The 19747-nt window shown below is 40.6% G+C and overlaps 1 protein-coding gene across 2 annotated transcripts; it reads right to left on the bottom strand.

The window, feature by feature from the left end:
* Positions 1–1567: 1567 nt before the first annotated feature.
* On the bottom strand, positions 1568–18009 carry BUB3 (BUB3 mitotic checkpoint protein). Of its 2 annotated transcripts, XM_090058211.1 has the most exons (8): positions 17899–18009; positions 14385–14579; positions 11449–11518; positions 8871–9022; positions 6183–6341; positions 4518–4695; positions 4051–4267; positions 1568–1936 (listed from the first exon to the last, which is right to left on the bottom strand). In XM_090058211.1, exons 2-8 carry the CDS (start codon positions 14577–14579, stop codon positions 1927–1929), a joined length of 981 nt encoding a protein of 326 aa, XP_089914337.1. In that variant the 5' UTR covers positions 17899–18009; the 3' UTR covers positions 1568–1926. The 2 variants fall into 2 exon arrangements, with proteins under 2 accessions (XP_089914337.1, XP_089914338.1); XM_090058212.1 differs by lacking the exon at positions 1568–1936 and having other exon boundaries at positions 4047–4267.
* Between the last annotated feature and the right edge of the window lie 1738 nt (positions 18010–19747).

Raw genomic sequence — 19747 nt, forward strand, 5'->3', positions numbered from 1 at the left:
ATCGGTATGGGCTTTTTCATTTCACTGCCATCAGTGCAAGCTCCTCATCCCAGTCCATGGTAGCCTGCCCCTTCATGCACCGGAGCCACTGCCGGTTATCCTACCATGACAAACTACATTGTTTCAACAATCAGTGTTGTTTTCCTGGACTTAAACAGGTGATTAACAGCAGACATTTAATTGACAATGACAAGCTAGCCTCAGATGCAACTTGAAACATTTTTTAAAACCTGAAAATAGATTTGATGAGAAAAAACAAATATTCAAATCCATGCTGCTATTTTTTTTTTTTTAACAAAGTTGCTTCTCAGACAGAAAATGTATTTTCACAATACAGTTTTCTCTACAGGAAACATTTGTTTGGTTTAGCAGCTGAAGCAAGAAGTCAGACTGCAGATTACATTACTGAATGAGAAGTGGCAGCAAAACAAGTTTGAAGTTAGGAGGGATTGGACCCTACCTTCTCCTGAGAGGTGTACAATTTTCTTTGGCAAAAGGGAGTCCCCTGCTCTCATAAGTTTCTTCTTCCACCATTACCTCGGTGTTGCTCTTTGTTGGCTGGCTCAAACTAAGACCAAACACATGCCACCTTATATCACAGTCAAAGTATCAGACCTTCTAATTTGTACTGCTCTGTTCTCAATTCTTCCAAATCATGATTGATCTCAAGATTCTCTACAGGCATGATGCAAGTGAAATAACTAACAGCTTGAATTTCAAGTGTTACATAAAGCCCTACCTTCCCCTTGCAAATGATCAATGATTCCTCAATGGTTTGAGTCATCAATACTGCCTAGACATGTCTTAAATCAGGAGTGTCAAGCATACAGACAGCTAAGCCATTTCACTAGGCTCATGGGACTCTCAGAGGGGCCACTGATTTGGGGTGGGATCCGCTGCCAAAATCCAGGGCACTGGGCATGCATGCCAGCAGCAGGCTGACGGGGCAAATGACAGCTGCATTAACCCCTGCCACTGTCACTTGCTCAGATCTGGATCCAGCCCAGGAGTCTCATGCAACCTGGCTCCGGCCCATGGGAAGCCCTGTTGTCTGGATCTGGCCCAGGGTTACAGATGTGTTTGACACCTCCGCTTTAAATGCTTATGCTTTCAAAACAGTATATGAATACTAAGTCAGTGGTTCTCAACCTTTTTAGACTCAACAAACCCCTCCATAAGTTTTGTGAATCGATTGGCACCCCATTTCAAATAAGTGAATTTATTACAGTGCTTACACCTCCCTGTAGAGGGGTTTGGGGAGCAGCCAGGCAGAGCAAGCCTAAGCCTGTGCTTATCTGCTCACACATACCTGGCTTACCTCTTTACACTTCTGGGCACTCTTCAAAGAAGCTAATAGCATCCTGGGGTGCTGTGGCACCCTGGCTGAGAATCACTGGACTAGGTTAACACCCTTGATGAGGTGTCTTCCCATTTATTGGGCTAGAAAAAAAAAAGACAGCTGAGTCAGTGACTCGCCATGAGCCATATCAAGAACCCACAAGCTCCAAACATTCAACCTAAGGACCAGTCTTAGAGACTCATTTCATACAGCACGACACACATGCAGTTAAGGTTTTCAAAGTGATTTATTGAGCAGTTCTGAAACTACCGGAAGCTTCCAGAACAAAAATGCAGTAAGTGGTTTTAACACAGTTTGCTTACAGGAAAGACTCATTTTACTTTTAAGACTGCAATTAAACAAAACATGGATGCACTGATGCTCTAAATCAAAAAAAAAAAGAAATAACACTAGAGTGAAGTATACAAAAGGTACAGAAATACACAAGTTTCTTAGTTAAAAGGCAGATCAATAAAAAAAAAAAGTTCTTTCCACTTCTATCTTTTAATCACCATTACAGGCTAGTCTTGTTAGGAGCAGGTAAACAAGCCTTTCATAAAGAAGAGCTGAAGCTTCCTGCCAGATTTTTAAGTAGACCTGAAATAAAGAAAGTAATGTTTCAACAAGTAGGTTTCAGACTTTTTATAAATTCATTAAAAAAACTTCATTGGAAACTTTTGGGGAAAAAAAAAAAACAAATAAAAAGACTATCAACTCTGAACTGCACAGAACAGAAAACTTTTGCTTCTTCCAAAAGCATTCAATGTAGTAATTTGGTTGTCAGCAAATCAAAACCCTTCCAAATGCCCATATTATTAAAAAGGCATTGTTCCAACCACAAGTTTAAAAGACAGGATATACAAACACAAGATAGTTCAACTAACCTAAAAAAGAGTCACATCATAAAAAAGCACTATTAACTAGATATTAGGCAGAAAGCAAAGAAAAAGCATGCTATTTGAAGGTACCTTGATATGACTACACAGCATATTCCCCCCAACAAACCCCCACTCTTATTCACCATAAGACTGGTGTCCTAAGGCTGGCACAAGCAACTTATAAATGTCAGAAAAGCATATAAACCTTGTTAATGTTTTCAGAAATTCATTTAAAGATAGAAACAGGTCCAAAAAGATGCCTGTCTAAATGCATTGCAATTACGTTACAATTATTTTCCAAATACACAGATATGCTCTGTCTTTTCTCAGCTCATTACTGACTCAAACAATTTGCCCTTCTGGGATCAATTGTTTGCTAATAAATAATTGTTTACAGTCACAAAATAATATTAAGGAGTATTCTTATTAGTTTTCCTTCTACAGTCTAATAAGATTCAAAACTAGCTGATTCCCAAGAGTCTAACCTTAACCTCGCTGTATTTAACAGCCCAGGAAATGATGAACCATCTGTTTCAGAAAATAATGGAGGGCCAAGAGGAAATATTGTTTAATTGTAGATTAACCTCCTCATACAGCAGAACAAGGCATCTACAGAACTAGCAACTATAACCAACAATGGATAGAAATAATTGAAAATAGGCCCTAACACTGTAAGCCCAGTAACAATAAGTATTAACTTACAGTTACTCATACAAAAAATGTAATTGCAATATGGATATAATTTCTGGGTAATATTTTGACACTTTCTTTTTACATAATGCCAGAAAAAGAGAATAGATCACTTTAAAAGTGTAAGTCCACAAGCATTTACACAATTTTGTATTTTACCAATATTACTCTCAATATAACCACAAAATAAATGATTCAAAACAGGCAGATTGACACTACAGAGAGGTGCCTTAAAAAATAAAATGATATTGGAGTACAACTTAAAAAGTGAGATGCAACTTCTCATTTAAAACAAACTACAATTTTTTTTTGGTAAAGGTAAGTAGTATTACAGCAGGTAATTGGTCTTATACAGTAGATAAAGTAATAAATCCCATAACCAAATAGTTAAAATACTGGGCAGTTTGATTAAATGCATAAGAACCTTTAAAAAACAACAGAATTATTCTGTTCAACCTACTGCTAAGTTGATGCAAATAACAGAGGTTATACCAGTGTGCAATTCTATACCATGCCAGATCTTCCATTTAGCTTTCTTTAGCCTGAGCATTAGCAGAGGCCTTCTCTATCTAACAATAAAGGATGTTCCCTTTACCAGTAGTGGTGGCACCAAGTCTGGTGTCAAAGGGTAAAAAGCACACTCCAAATAAAAAGATAATTCTCCAAAATGCAGACAGTGGGAATGCTTACATGATTTTGATGCAGTCTCCCTAGAATCAGTTCAATGCTTTTCCACAGTGGAAAGTTAGGTCTCTAATCTGCATATACAAATTTCACCTAATTCTAACTCTTACAGATCCAACAGAATAAAACTTGCTCAGATGAATAATGCCTGAATTCTTCAACTTGATTTTGAAGCAATGAGCTAACAATAACTCCACAGCCTAGAATAACAGCGACTATTCAAAGAGAATAAGAGTTTGACATTCTCCTACTAAACAACTAGGTGCAATTTTATCCATCACACGTCTATCAACCTACGGATATTGAAAGCTTGGGAGAACAAGATAAAATCAAGTCCAACCCTACTGTCAAGCTGCACTATCTACTAGCTATCAATAATGCTATTCATGAATTTAGGAAAATTAATAAATCCTGGGATGAATGCTCAAAAAGGCTCAAATACAAGTGAAGCACACTCACTTGGGTTTTGTTTCTGCATCTGTCACTTGGCGAATGAAGATACCATCTTCAGGATGTTCAATGTCATCCATTTCATACATGTATGACGAAGCTATTGCAAGGGTGGTTCCATCATTACTGAAGGCGAGTGATGCTATGCTTGTGGGATACCGATGGAATTGACATAGTCGCTTTTTATTAAACGGATCCCAAATGTTTACAAATCCATCAGAACCACCTGCAAATTGGTTTTAAAAAATAAATAAATAAAGATCTTTAGATGTTAGGCTGTCATAAGTGAACAAACAACAACTGTTTCAGCATTTAATGCAACTAATCCTAGTGAAAACAAGAAAGTGAAATAAAATTTGTTATAGTGTTTTATCATCAGCTGAACAGGCCATAACATAAAGCAGCTTTGTAATGCAGTGGAGTCTGCAAGTACCTGTTAAAGAAATACATCTATACAATTTTAAATATTTACTTACCTGTAGCAAACGTGTTGTGGATGTTGTGGAAAGAAATAGCATTAACCGGATAAATCTGCTCAATATTATTCTCCTTCAATCTATGACACTTGAATGCATATTTCTTCTTCTGTATTTCTGGACTTGGATCCAAGTACTCTACTGCAACACGACCTTCAATAGAGCTTAAAACGTAACCCTAGGCAAAAAAAGAAAAGAAAATGTACCAGTTAGATATTCAAGTGCTGCAACTATGATTAGTTGCATACCTTTTCTAAAGCCAGCTGCACAAGAAACACCTTACAGGAAAACTTAAGAATGTTTACTTAAAAACTTAAGAATAGTTACAAACGCTTTCTAGTTGCACAGCTCATGTCACACATACATGATTCAGTAACAAAAAGTACATGGAGGGGAAACTTGCCTGAAAGTTCAACGAAGCTAAGTAAAAGTTTGGTGAGACCTGCGATACATTTGCAGATCCAGAAACACTACCAATGTCACACAAATTGCAGAAAACAAATTAAATCCCCCATGTCTGGTCACAATCCTTACACCCTACTGATCTCAACTATTGAGACACCTCAGGTGTCAATAGGCAACATTTTTAGTCTTCTATTAAAACTAGTTCAGGATAAAGTATGGGTAACTAAATACTCAAATCAGATCAGAATATTTTCCATTACATAAGTGTCTGCCTCTACTTAATTCACAGCACTAACACTTAGCAATCTACTGTTGCCGTCTCTCTGCCACGAGTGTAATGCTTACGTTTCTCAGAAATAAAATGATACCAATGCTTACCTACATCAAATCCAGATTGCAGGACCATATGAAGTACCAACCTAACACTAACTCCAGTTTTAGGTGAAAAACATCATACTATTTACTCATTCTAACACCAGAAAGAACATCTCTCACTGCATGAAGTATCCAAGCTCTCACTACTGAGCCCTGGAACAGTCCATTCCCAAGTGTTACCTACTTCCCACTCCAGAATAAGGCAAAGCAACAGAAACACTAAACTATAATGTGAGGAATGAATAATGGAAAGAAAGGTAACCTTATTCTTATGCAATCCCCTGTAACCAAAACAACATAACTGAGGCGTAAGACCAGCCAAGCAAGAACTCAGTAAGGCTGTAGTATGAAAGAAGCCTACAACAGTTTTTAGTTAAACGCTGCACCAATATTTTGCATACTACTCCATATATTTTCCTACAACTTAGGCTACATGTTGCAGAAGGCAAAGTCTGAGGAATTTGTAGTTTATATCCATAAAAGTTATCTAGCAATAGCAAGTTATCTTTTCCCTCTCTTCCTCCATTTGTCAGTTCTGTGATGCACTGACCAGCATCTTTTAAAACGAGATTGAGCAGAAAAGAAACAGATGAAGACTGAGAAAGCAAAAGAAAACTAACTGAAAGCCTTTTGCAAAGGCCACTGTAATTTAAAATGTTTGCTAATGACCACCTGAAACAGGAAGTCTCAACATCGTTCATTTATTTTTAAAAAGGACTGAGTTATGAATTCTTAAAGTTTAAACATACTTTTTAAACTACTGTAAATTTTTTCAACAAGGTAGCAGATGTCACAAGTCACACCACAAATTATTTTTCCCTACAAAAGATTCAACTGTCTTTACTAGAAACGTCTTAGTAAAGAGTTACTGCACAGCAACCATACCTGTTTGTTTGGAAATGCTCTGATGCAACGGGTCTGATACTTCAAACTTGACTCTCTTCTCTGCTGGACATAACCCATATTCCGTAGATCCCAGACCAAGACTCTCCGACCTGCAGTCCCCACAATTAATCTATCTCCAGACACAGAGAGCGTATACACCTTTTTAAAAAAAGTTTACAAAAACATTATCAAAAGCCACTCTAATGGGCTGATAATTCTTATTTTATTCTGACATGAAGAATGAACTAACAACACTCTGTAATTAAAAAGCAGATGACCTCTAATTAAATACAGCTATTGATTTTCCCCCTTTTTATTCAGTGTGCAACTTTAATATTAGTGACTGCAGTAGAAGCATTTTTGATCTTGCAGTATGTGGTTTAAGGTTGTATGGCAGGATACATTTGCACATTAGACTAGCCAGAGTAGCTATCCATCTCAAGCTTTTGTGGGCTGCCTCATCTTAAACACTGCATTCCAATTCACACCTTAAACATGTTCTAACACCATAATATGAAGTCCTTACGAAGGCCTGAACACACAAAGTTAACAAGAGGCAAAGGAGGGTGGGACTTTACAGAACAGCAGCTGCTCCACAGTAACTGCCTGCGTACACAGGTATTCTGAGGAAAAATGAAAGTAAACTCATACTTCTGTTGCATCGAGGACTTACCTGCTATTGGTTAACTTTTATTTTCCACAGGACGAGAGCACGTACACAGGCAGTTCTGTACGGTAGCTGACAGTTCCCCACTTAACTCTCATAAAAAGCAATCTAATGTTAAATCAAACTGCATGTTGTGAGCATCGTGCTATTAAAATGAAAAAAATTAAACATGCAATTCTTTGCAATGCTTAATGCTATTCAATTTTTGATATCTCTGCTTGCAATGAAATGGATCAGCCCATTTGTTTTTGTTCTCTCACATTCCCCATGATCCTGTGGTTTGATTGGCATTGTAAGGAAATAAATAAAACAAACTCTTTTCACTTAATAAATTTACAAGTAAGTTTGCTTTTGTAAAGAACATTAACATAAAAACCTTAGGACAAACTACTGGACAGTGATCTCTGACATACTGTGCTGCCTTCATCTTTGAGCCTTGTCATTTACTTTGCCATCTTGAAAAATATTAACACATTCTTGAATTTCTGATTTTTTTCCTCTTTTTTTAATAAGTTGACTCACTAAAGCTCAGTGGAATTGAGAGCTTCATAAGGCGGCAAGTAAGATTCTTGCATTCATTTCTGTCTAAACTTGTCCACTCAGCAATAGAAGCCATGAAAGAATGCTTTCATTCTTTCTTACCTTCATAAGAAGTGATACTATCAATGCAGCCTGGTATCATTTATCAAAAGGAACTATACACTTAAAATGATTATTTTTAACTGCTATATAAAGTGTGATGAAAATCTAAACAGAAATTACACTCAAACAATATAAATTTTCACATACACATATGAACAACCACAAAAAAGCTGTTAAAATATCCTAAATCTTCTTTACAAACTGATGTCACACCTGTATGGTAAGTATTCTTTCTACACCAGACAAGCATAAATCAAATGAAACCACTGTCATGCAGTTGACTAGGTGTATGCATTTATCAAAGACAGTATTAAAAAAGTGACATAATGAGCCTTTCTGAACCAATAAGCAGCTTGATTCAGTGTGGTTGTCCATTATATGTCAGCAATTTATCACAGTTCTTTACATGCTACATACAACTATAAATCAAAACTAGAAACAATGCAATTATTTTATTCTGAACAAAGGACTTGCCAGAAGTAGATTCAGCTATGTTGTGACAAAAATAATAGCTATTTAGATGCAATATGGAACATTCTGATGGCTCATAACTCTGATTGGACAATATGTTTAGACAGAAATGAATGAAACCCTGGAGTGGCAAACTGAAAATATTCATATTTATCCAACATCCATTTAGGAAGACAGAACAAAGTACTAATGAAAATAGCCTTTCTACATGTCCACTAACAGTGAAAAGATCAGTATTTTATGCAACTATGAAAAGCAGCCTACGATGTCACAGTTAATTTATCCTTTTCCCTTTAAAGATTTGTCAGTAGCACATAACTGCTCAGTAACAGGAAAAGAACTGTGCCTAGGTGCTGTGGTATAATACCTCCTAAAATTCAATTTATCGTGTAAATGATTTAGTTTGGTCTTTTATGCACACAGCTTGAAGCAGGAGATTTGGGCTTTATTCTCTGCAGTCCCAGAACCTGAACAGTAGTTGTGCTTTCGGTGGATTACCAATTAGACTGGCAAAATCGTCTGAGGAAGCTAGCTTAACTCATCCATCTCACTCAAACCACTGTTACTAGCATCTCACTTTTACACACACAAACTTTTCTTCAATCTGTGTTAGAACCTGTAAAAGGTTCACAAAAAGAGAATATAAAAAAAATTTCAGAACCAAGTTTTGTTTTTCCTAATGATGAGAACTAGAGTCTTTGCACAACCTAAAATTTCCAGCTAAGGATTAATACCGTCTGCAAAACACTTTTATTGTAGGCTTAACACGAAAGTAAAAATCACTAAATACTTTACAATCTCATGGGTCATGACAGAATTTACATACAAGAAAGGTGCTGCCACTTAACAGTCACTGGATATGTAACATAACTTTATATGTAATACTGTAATATTACTTGAGTACAAACCTTCTCGGGTTGAGAGAAGGTTCCTGCATTACAAGGAGTCCTGGGATCCCACAATTTAACTGTCTGATCCCAACTTCCAGTCACCATTACATTCACCTCTGGACAATATTCGACACATCGGATAGGAGCATCATGGGTGCCAACAAGGTTTTCTATCACAGGAAACACAAAGTTACATGTAGTTTTATAGAGTCTTATTAACATCCACAATTTCTGGAATGAAGAATACAAGAGAATCATATAGCAGTAACACACTGACATTTATTAATGCATTAGCATGCTGCAACACCTTTTAAAGAATATTTGGTCTTCTAACCATTTCAACAAAAAATATACATTGTTGACCTTGCTATGTCATGACATATCAGACAATAAATGCACTCCTACTGCAGAACTCAATATTGCCCATGCCCTGCACCGCAGCAGTTTCCAAAACAGAAATGGGAAGGAAACATCTCTGGTACACTGCTGTAAAAAGAGTTTGCAAGTGCTCAGTTATTTGAAATGTTCTGTTAAAACTCATTAGTGAGTCAGTCCACGTTAAATAATAAATGCCGTTTTAGCACATGGATCTCACCACCACACTTATTAAAAAATATAAAAGACATTTCAGGTGCAAATATAGGTATAAGATTACAGAAGAAAATGATGGCTATGCTGGGTGGGGTTGGTGGCAGTATCAATACCAAGGGAGCTTAACAATGACAGTTATTTATAATTCTCAGTTCATAATTATTTAAAGTTTTCCAACTTTCAATCTGGTAGAAATCTGACATATGATACATATTCCTCACTTTTTTGGGTTTTTCCATTCAATATTAGATTAAATAGTTCGCCTGTTTCCAATAATGAGACTGCTTGAGCACAGCTACACCTCTGGAGCAGGAACTACAAATTTGGCCAGTATGTCAGGGCCTATGTCAACCCTGTGAAAGTCTGGGTAAATATGCCTAACGTACAAGCCTAAGAAAAATTCAGTTAGCACATGGCTTGGAGATTTGCTAGACCTTACCTAATTCCCCAAAAACAATATCCACACCAAACTCTAGACTGGGGCTGAACCAAATGTTCCTCATATATAAAGTTCCCTGCTGCATCACAATACTGGGTCCAGGACACGGGAGTAAAAGCAAGGAAGCCATGTCCTTCTGCCCTCAACACCCCACCTCAGCATTTGCTGAGGGATCAGGCACTTTGTCCCACAGATCTAATGCTAGTCCACATGGATGGTAACAACTAGAGCTCCATGAACTAGTACATTTTAAGGCTCCTGCCTTCCTAATAAATTATTAGGATGTGCCAAGCTGAGTACATGAAATATTTTCAGCTTGCTTTTTAAAAACTCAATGATATGGTAAAGAAATAATGAGATTACAAATTCAGGTTGTCTATATATATATATATATATATATATATATATATATATATATATATATATATATATATATATATATATATATATATATAAAAAATAAAAATTTAGCCCCATGTACAGATATATTAATGTATTAAATTATATGATCACACACTAAATCTAGCCATAAAAATCCTGCATTTATGCATAGGATAGACCTATTTTGGGGATAAGTCAAGGTTTTGCTGGCAGAGAAGACTGAGTCCCAGCACCCTTAATGTATATAACTGACCAAAGAATATGTAATATACACTGAAAAATCAGGTTCTACCTTTGTCAAACAAAGCATGCAAACTTAATTGACACTTAGCTATAATCCCTTTGTGCCTCAATTTCCAACTAAAATGGAAATACTACCGTGCCCTCACCTGACCAGGGTGTCATGTAGGGTGTGTTCATCATTTATGAAATACAGAAATATGGTGCACAAAAAAATGAATAAATTAAACATTCTGCCTTCAGAACTAGGTCTGAATAACTAACAGTCATAAAATTATGATGGCACACACTGAACAGTGAGGAGAAAATACAAAAAGATGGCTTATTAAGTAAGCACAGCACATCCTGTACAAAGAATAAGGCAGTAACCCTGTGGGGAAAAAAAACAGTTGATTATAGACCAAATCATAATACATTTGCTTAGGATGATGTCAAGGCTGTCCAAACAACCTTATTCGTAGCATTTCCTAACATTTGAGGATTGTTTGCAAACCTCAGAGATGTTCTTTTAATGAAGATTTGTGGGTGCACAAATACCTCTCTCACTACAGAACATGTTTATGATATGACACTGGTGGCTAAAGTATTATACACAGTTCTCTCAAGGCCATAGTTTTCACTATACCACTTTTCATTCTGCTTCTGGCTATCCATGGCTAATTAATAGGTTCCTGTAGGTAATACATGAGAGTAAATGGACCTTCTCTTATTATACCCATGACTGCTCACTTAAACTTTTTTCTGTGACACTAAATGTGTCTATGAAAAGGTTCATGAATTGTAAACTGCATTTATCCTGTACTCACCCTATCAAAACAAAAATATGTATCTGTAGACACTTACTGTTTTTGTATTCAATTCAGTTATAATCCTGAAATACAACTAAGCATTCCGCTGTTCATTTGTTCACTTAATGTGCTCTCTTACAATATTCAGTCAGCTTACCTTGATCTGTGTTCAAGTCATGCATTTTCAACTGCTGATCTAATCCTCCACTCCAGGCATGTGTAGGATCCTGCAAAGTAAGAAACTGACTTATTGTATGCATTCATTTCTCCTTTAAAAATAGATCAACATATCTATGCAAATTATCTGGAATCAAAAGGTGAGACTATTTTAGGATGAAGAGCGGTGATATCACTGGAAGAAATACTTTGAGGTTTATGGAATAACCTTATAACTGTAAAACAGAAATTAGAAAATGTGGTTTGATATATCATGTAAGAAAAATCAAGAAGTTTGGTTATTGATCAGTCATGATGCAAGCAAAACTTGTTTGAAACTAATGGACTGTTCAAATTACAGTTTGGGAACTCAAAGACTTGCCAGACAAATGTTCATGTGCTGAATTTGATTAAAGCCAAAGAAACATTATAAAAAGTCTGAAGTTCAAGTGTTATAAGATGATGATCTTCCAATAACATTGCAGCAACAAGTGAATGAAGAATACATTTGTGTTTACTGTAGGAAATTCCAAGCAGTACTTAACCTTCATTGTATTCTGTAACACCAAAAAAATATATTTAAGTATTTTTCTTAAATAAAATCATAGCTAGTCACAACAATTGAACAGACCTGTTCATGAATACTGAAACCATTGTTCATATTTTTAGTTTTTAGATGTACAATTATTTTGGAATAAAGGAATCTACATGAGATCTGTGTTGATACAGAATGTTGCATTTGATGGGCCAACTGACCAGTACCAGAAAAAGACACAATGGAAAACTTACAATCGTCAGTTGTGCATGGGAAAGTTTCTTTTCAACCTCCACTAATTAAAAATTGGCTTCTAGGTTTATAACCCCCTCCCCTGCCTTTTTTTAACCTGATCCCTCTGCGATTCTGCTAAGTAAATTACAGAATCTTATAGCAAGGAGTCTCAAAAACTAGTTGAGCATTATATGAAAAGTATTTTTTTTAAATGCGATACCTTCTGGTACTCCGAATATCCCTTAGTTGTTTCATTTTGAAAACGCAAGTCAAAATGCCTGTTCCATCATGTAATTACTTCCATATTATTATATCATATTAGTTCATTGAAACTACTTATTTTAAGGACTACTGCAAACAAAAACAGCAAAACTGTACAATTATGAAAGTACTATAAATGCTCTACAATACAACTTCTGTTTTTCCCAGAACATTTATTAAGAAACATATACTGAATCAAAGATTTGTCATCTACAAGTGCCTGTTTCCTTAAAAATATTCATTCCTAAACCAGGACAAAATTTAAAGATACACTTTGAATATATGATATGTTTATTGACTACAGCTGTCCATACAGAACTAACTTTTCACAAATGTATTATTGTCGGCTTTTAGATTTAAATTTTTTCCAAGATATGGACAACAAAAAGATTAGACACTTATAGTACAAATAATATAATTAAGGACACTGACCTAAAACTATGGCTGAGGGACACAACAACTCACAGGGTATAGAGAGGAAAACGATGCAATCTCCCAACAAACTGGAGTAACCTTATCCAAACCATGAATTATCCCTCTGGATTCTTGTTTCCCATGGAATACTAGAATCTCAGAAGCTCCCCATATTTGTCCCCTTCCTCAACTTCATCCTATCCCCTGCAAAAAGGCAGCTTCTATATACTGAAGCAATATAGAAACTCTGCTGCATACATAAGTGATCTCATTATGATCTGATAGCTTTATGGTTGCTTTCCACTATCAGAGCAGTTTGAAGTAGCTCTTGAAGATCAGAACTGAAAAGTTTATTGGCAGATGTTAAAACTGATTTTTTTTTTAAAGCAGTGGGGGCAAACTTTTCAACAACCATGCTACAAATCCACTTTGCACCCTCCTCAAGTCACTCCAATTTCCTTAGCAAGCCCGATCTGCTGCTTTTCTGCTCCTTGCCCAATCCCCATCTGTGCTGCCTGTTCCCTCCCTGGTCTGCCACGTGCCACACAGAGGCTACCCGAGCCACTTGTGCTTGCCACACATTGACCACTCCTGAATTAAATTGTTTAAAATGATTAAATAGCAAGATACTTGTACAAAAATAATTCTAAGTTTTAGATATATTATACCCTTCAAAATTATAGCAAAAACACTGCCCCAGTCAAATCATACAGCCTTGACACTAAGGGTGCACCAATAGAGATTTTTTGGGCTGATACCAATGGCCAATTTTTAACAAGCCGTATTGACAGTTACCAATCCATCTGCCGATATGCAGCTGGGCAGCATGGAAAGCAGCATCCGGTTGATAAGTGTGCTGTGGGGGATGGGAGGAGGGGGAAGGGGCATGTGGGGGCAGATTGAGGCCCCTGCAGTAAGAGAGGGAGTGGAGCTGGCACTGCACAATTGAGGCAGGGTAGGGCGCAGGACAGAGCTGCAGCTCGCCCGGGGGAGAGGCATCTGCTGTTGAATGCACCCCAGGAGGGTAGCGGGGGGCATGTGCCCCCCAGATCTGTAGCCAGGGCAAGAAGAGGTTGCTGTGGGCTGGGGCCAGGGGCAGCACCAGGCTCTTCCTGGTGGGGGGTCTGGGCCAGGCTATGCTCAGAGTAGGCAGTGGCAGCACTGATACAACTTGCTGGCTTTGGCATCTGAGGTTACTTTCTGTACACTCCATTTCACTCAAGTCAATTACCATATTAATGTGGATCTTTAGCAAAATAATAAATAGTATAAATTACTGTTATACCAGCATAAAATAGTATAAATACACGTTATACTAGAAATGTGATTATAGAAATTAGAGGCAAATGTAGTACCTAAAACTATGTTTACCCTTTGTAAAAAATTGAGCAGATTTCAAATAGCCACTCCTTTGACTGAATTACTTTGAATTACTCCCTAGGTACCTTTAGTACTATACTCTGAATTGAACAGAAACAAAACAACATGCTTACATAAAAAGCACAGTCAAGAACAGCTCCTGAATGTTGATATTTGAGTCTCATAGTGTTGGCAGGTACATCGTAGAGTCGGACCGAAGTATCCCATGATGAAACGAGCAGAAACTGAGATGTGTTTGGACTAAATTTCACTGATGAAATACCATCTTCTGGAGGCTGGTTTAATTTAAATTCATTTGATCCAGTCATCTGAAAATAAAACACAGAAAAATTATTAATAACAAACACAAGTTAAATACCACAGATTTGTTGGACAGTCGCTACATTTAAAAATTAACAAAAGAAGAGTATAATAAATAAATCTGATATTTTATAGTCCCTGGCAAGTTGCTAGATACAATAAAGAAACCAAGACATGCTCCCGGCTCCTAAATGCCTACAATTCACATGCATTTCCAACGAATACATCAATGTACCTAAGTGTTCTGTAGATCAAACATGACATAAGGTCAGAAGGGGTTTAAACACACAAAGGGCACAGTGGCATAATTAAGTTTAAGTATGGGCACAAATGTTATTTCTGGTAAAGCTTTTCTGTAGCCCTTCACCCCCAACTCCCATTTCGGATTTGTTATCACAAGAGAGGCAACATTTGTCTGGTTAACTAGGTAAGATGTAAGGCTGCCTTACTGGACCACAACAGAAAGAACATTCCACACAGGCACAAGAAGTCTCATGAAAAGCAGTCCAGTAAAAGCTCTGTTATCCAGCATCCCCCAGGAATGGGGGATGCCAGATAACAAAATATGCTGGTTAACTGAGCAGCCCCCGGCCGCCACTTCTCCGGCCACATCTGGGGCATCCCTCTGCCCCTCCCGCCACATCACCGCCCCTCCTGCAGGCTCTGCGGGCCCCACAGGACAGGGAGGCAGGCCCCGTATGGCCCCAGGCAGCCTGTTATGCCCCCGGGCCATGGGGGCTCAGCAGCACAGGCTACTCTGCCCTGGGCTGTGGGGGCTCGGAGAAACCAGAAGTGCCACTGTGGGCACTTCCGGTTTCATTTTATCTTACAAGCCGGCATGCCAGTTAGTGGAGCATGCCAATTTGTAAGATGCCGGATAGCACAGCTTTTACTGTACAAATATCTCAAGAAAATGAAGACTAGTATTACTGGAGGATGGAAGGCAGAAGTAACAGTTGTGTCCATTTGAAGAAACCTACACCAAACATTTACATGGGCTGGAGACCATACTGTCAGAAACCAGTACCATTCCTGTTAAGCTTCAAGGTTTATGTAAATATAAAATTAGCTCTAGCTGGAAGAAGCTTATGTACACATACAGTTCTAATGAGTTTTTAGAAATCATTCCGGTGAATCAGTTCCAAGACCTTTTCAATTTTTTCATAATTTCCCCAAGCACAAACAAGATCAGATAAGAAGCAGAGGAGTGGGATGGGGGCACTGATGAGGAGATCAAAGAGTTTAAATTTGATGAACTGGAGAAGAAAGGAATCAGAGATATAACGTCAGATCAAAACAGGTGCTGACTGATTCTGGTTTAAGCAGCCATATTTTGAACACACTGAACCAAGTGTGTGCAGGCATCAGGGAAGCCAGAGGTGAAGAAACTGCAATAAACAAAACTGAGAGAGGAAGGTACAGAAAACAACACTGAGATATATATATATATGCAAGGGCACAGAAGTAAAAACTGATCTTTCACATGCAAGGAGTCTTAATATTACACACACTTAACTTTCAAAAATAAAGAAACTGTCTTTGTTTTAAAAACAAGAACAGAGAAGAAGTAAAACAAATCTCTAATTTCAAATGGGTGCTCCAGAAAATCTACAGCCCATGGCAGAAGCCATACTTGATCTCATAAACCAAAACAACACAATGAGAACTAGGACAGGGTTCAAATTCAGCTTGTGAACATGGGAATTCAAGATCTGCAAACTGACATACACAACTAAGAGCACTAAAAAGAGAGTGTATTTCACATTTCTATTGACCCTGGAGACTAGATGTACACAGCAGACCATCCCTGTGCCTGAAGAAGGGTGCTTATGCCTGAAAACCTGGAAAGAACCATTTCTCCAACTATTCGGTTGATCTAACAAAAGAAATCACATTTACCCAAACACCCTCATTTTCCTCATTTAGGAAATATGCATAGTTTTTGGTAAAACACTGGGCATTTCTTTTATTTTAAGAGTAATAAAACAACTTTAAAATCTTTCTTCCCGAGGAAGAAAAATGCATAGGAAAGGAAAGGAAAGGAAAGGAAACACTCCGAGCTAAAACATATTCCCTCCACTACTAGCCAAGAAACAGGCCAGAGTGCCCAACATACCCACCAACCCAGCATCAGGGGAAAAGGTACATTAGAGGCTACACACAGGTCAAATAAATATGGGGCAACAGAGCAAAAATACTAGGCATAGCCGGAAGGGCTGCTGGTTTTAGCCATGCCGGTCTAAGAACACAGGCAGATAAGGCTTTTTAGGTAAATGTGATATCTTTTATCAGACCAACTAAATACTTGGAAAAATTGCTCTCTGACAGCTTTCAGGTACAGGGCCCTGCCATTCTTACAAGCCAGGCAGCCCAGCTGGCCCCACAACTTGTGGTCAACAGCTCAAATGAGCTCCCCCAAGGGTCTTGCTCCTACACAGGGGATACAAAAGCAGGCAGGAGCCAGAGCCTGCCCCAGACAGAGCCTCCCTCCTGAGGAACTAAGCATCAGACTAGAGCCACCTCCTTGGGCCCCAGAGCCAAGGGGACAAGCTGCTGCAGCCTCCCATCTCCTGGCTGGGGCTGAGGGTCAGCCCCACATGTGTGGCACAAAGCGCAGCATGAGGATTGGGGGGGGGGGGAAGGGTTCGCAGAGAAAGAGTGAGAGCATTCCTGGGCCCTGTGTATGTACATGTGCAGTGGGGGGGTCCCTGGGCCATGAGAGAGATGAAAGATTCCTGGGCTGTATGTATACACGTGTGACTGGGGGGGTGGGGGAGGTCCCTGGGCCTTGTGTGTGTGCGTGCGTGCACGCGCAATGGGAAGGAGGGTCGTCTCTGTGCTGTGTGCGTGTCCAAGTGCGATGGGGTATTCCTGAGCCATGTCTGTGCACGTGCATGTATGTGATGGGGGGGGGGGCCCTGGGCTCTGTGTGTGTGCATGTGTGAGACAGATGGGGGATTCCTGGGCCGTGTGTGTCGCGTAATGAGGGGGGGTCCCCGGGCCGTGAGAGAGAGAAGGGGGCGGTCCCTGGCCCCCCTGTCTGTGGGAGGAGGAGGGTGGGGGGCTGGGCCCGGTGTGTGTTTGCGGGGGGGAGATTATGGGGGGTCCCTGGGCCCGCTCTGTGTGTGTTTGGAGGGGGGGGTGGGCGAGGGAGAAAAGGAAGCGCTGGTCCCCGGGCCCGGATGAGGCTCACAGATCGGGCCTAGGCTTAGGCCTGAGCCGTACCGGGCAACCGTCGGAACCGTACCCCTCCCCACCGCCCCCGGGGGACGCGGGAGCCCGCCCAGCCTCCATGCCGTGCCCTGGCCCGCGCAGGCCCAGCCCTACCTTGCCGCGCCCGTTATAATACCGCCGGCCCGCTCCAACCGCCGCCGCCGCCACGCGCGCCCGCCCTGCTCCCGCCGGCCCCGCCCCGCGCCGTACCGCGCCGCCCGCCGATTGGCTGGTTCGAATGATGGAACTACAAGTCCCAGCGCGCCCCGCGCTTCCGGGGCTAGCGTGAGGCAACTGCCCCTCCCAGCATGCCGTGCGGGAGAGCCGCCTGCCGCGAGGACTACGAGGACCAGCATACCACAGGAGTGCTCAGACGAGGCCACCGCCCTCACGCTGCAGCGTGGACTGCTGGGAGTTGTAGTCTCGGTGTCGGGGCCGCTCTCCCAGTCCAGGGTCGCTTTGCCTGGGTTCCCTGCTTCGGGGTGATGCAGCCCCCGCCGCGTTCCCACTGAAAGAGGGTGGGATGCCCCCCGGGGATATGTCCGTGCCTCACCCGCACCGTTCTGTCCCGGCTGGGAGCAGGGGGCCCCCAAAAGCAGGAGCAAGAGGACTCGCTCCTGTGCGGTGCAATGCAAAGGGCAGGGCAGAGACGCCCCTTTACACACTCAGTGCACGAGCGCAGAAATGTTTGCAATCAACATCCATGAACCTAGGACAGATGGTGTCCTGCGGGGCCCGAGTTAAAAAAGAAACAGCAACAACAGAAATGAAAACACTTCATGTGCCCGCTTCTCTTTCGGTCGGGATTTTTCCTTCTGATGCCTTGATACTTTTCAGATCGTTTTATTTCGGGAGCAAAATCAGTCGCACTAGAAGCGGACTAGCGGGAGTCTTCCCCCGCCCCCTGGGACTGTAGGTTTCCCCAGTCAAAAGGACATCTCCCCCTTTCTCTCCTCCGCTCTGATACTGTCTAATGCCACCGACAGACTTCAGTGTAACTTTCCAGCAGGACGCATCCAACCCGCTCCCTAAAAGCTGTGCTCTGCTCGGCCCCTTTACTGATACCCGAAAGCTTGCAAAGGAGAATTTTTGCAACTCTTTGAGTTGGTCTAATAAAAGAGATCAGATTTACCACCCCTCCCCCAAAAAACACTTTGCCTGCCTATGTCCTTACACTAGCACGGCTACAACCCGTCAAAGCTTTCCTTTCTCTCCTGCTCAAAGCTCCTCCTAACTGCTTTGCATAATCTCCTATCTCATTGGGTTCCACTAATGAGAACTACAAAGGACAATTAGCCTCCGAGAGAAGAGTCAAATTTGTTTTAATTGGGAATGAATTAAAAACGCCCGCTCTTAAAAGTAAGACGGGGCTGTTATGTAAAATAGTTTAATTACCCTGAGCCTCTACCCATTGCTCGCCTGTGGCTTAATCAGCACGGAGGAGCAAACGTTTCAGGATGGAAAGGGGAGGGGGAGAGAAGGGCCAAAGGCTCCCTCCGGCGCCAAGGCGCCCCTTCTTCCCGGGGCAGAGGCTGCTCTCCGGAGGAGCAGTTGCACCCCGACACACAGCCTTGCTGATGCAAAGGTGCTGTAGCACTACACGCAAACTGCTTGGCACCGGGCTATTTGCTATGTGCAATGGCGAAAACTTCCTTTAGTTGTTCTCTGACCGCTTCAGAGTATTTGGGCTGATTCTGAAACGCGGTCGGTCCACAGAGACCTGGAACATTTTCGATAAAAGCGAGCCTCCGATTTGATTTTGCTTTACATTTTCCTTGGCACCACGCAATAGATCAGAGGAGTTGGGAAGGAGTGCGTCTGTGCACGCGCGGGGGTGGGGGGGGGGGTCTGCATGCTAGAGCCGGGAGCAGAAAACGCTGGGCTTTACGGCAACTGCATCTGCATATCAACCACCTGCTTACGGTGTATTTTAGCAAGTCCTAATTTTAGATATTTTACAAAA

Source organism: Crocodylus siamensis, chromosome 7 (genome assembly GCF_052110815.1).
Source record: "Crocodylus siamensis isolate JL-2025a chromosome 7, ASM5211081v1, whole genome shotgun sequence".
NCBI lineage: Eukaryota > Metazoa > Chordata > Crocodylia > Crocodylidae > Crocodylus > Crocodylus siamensis.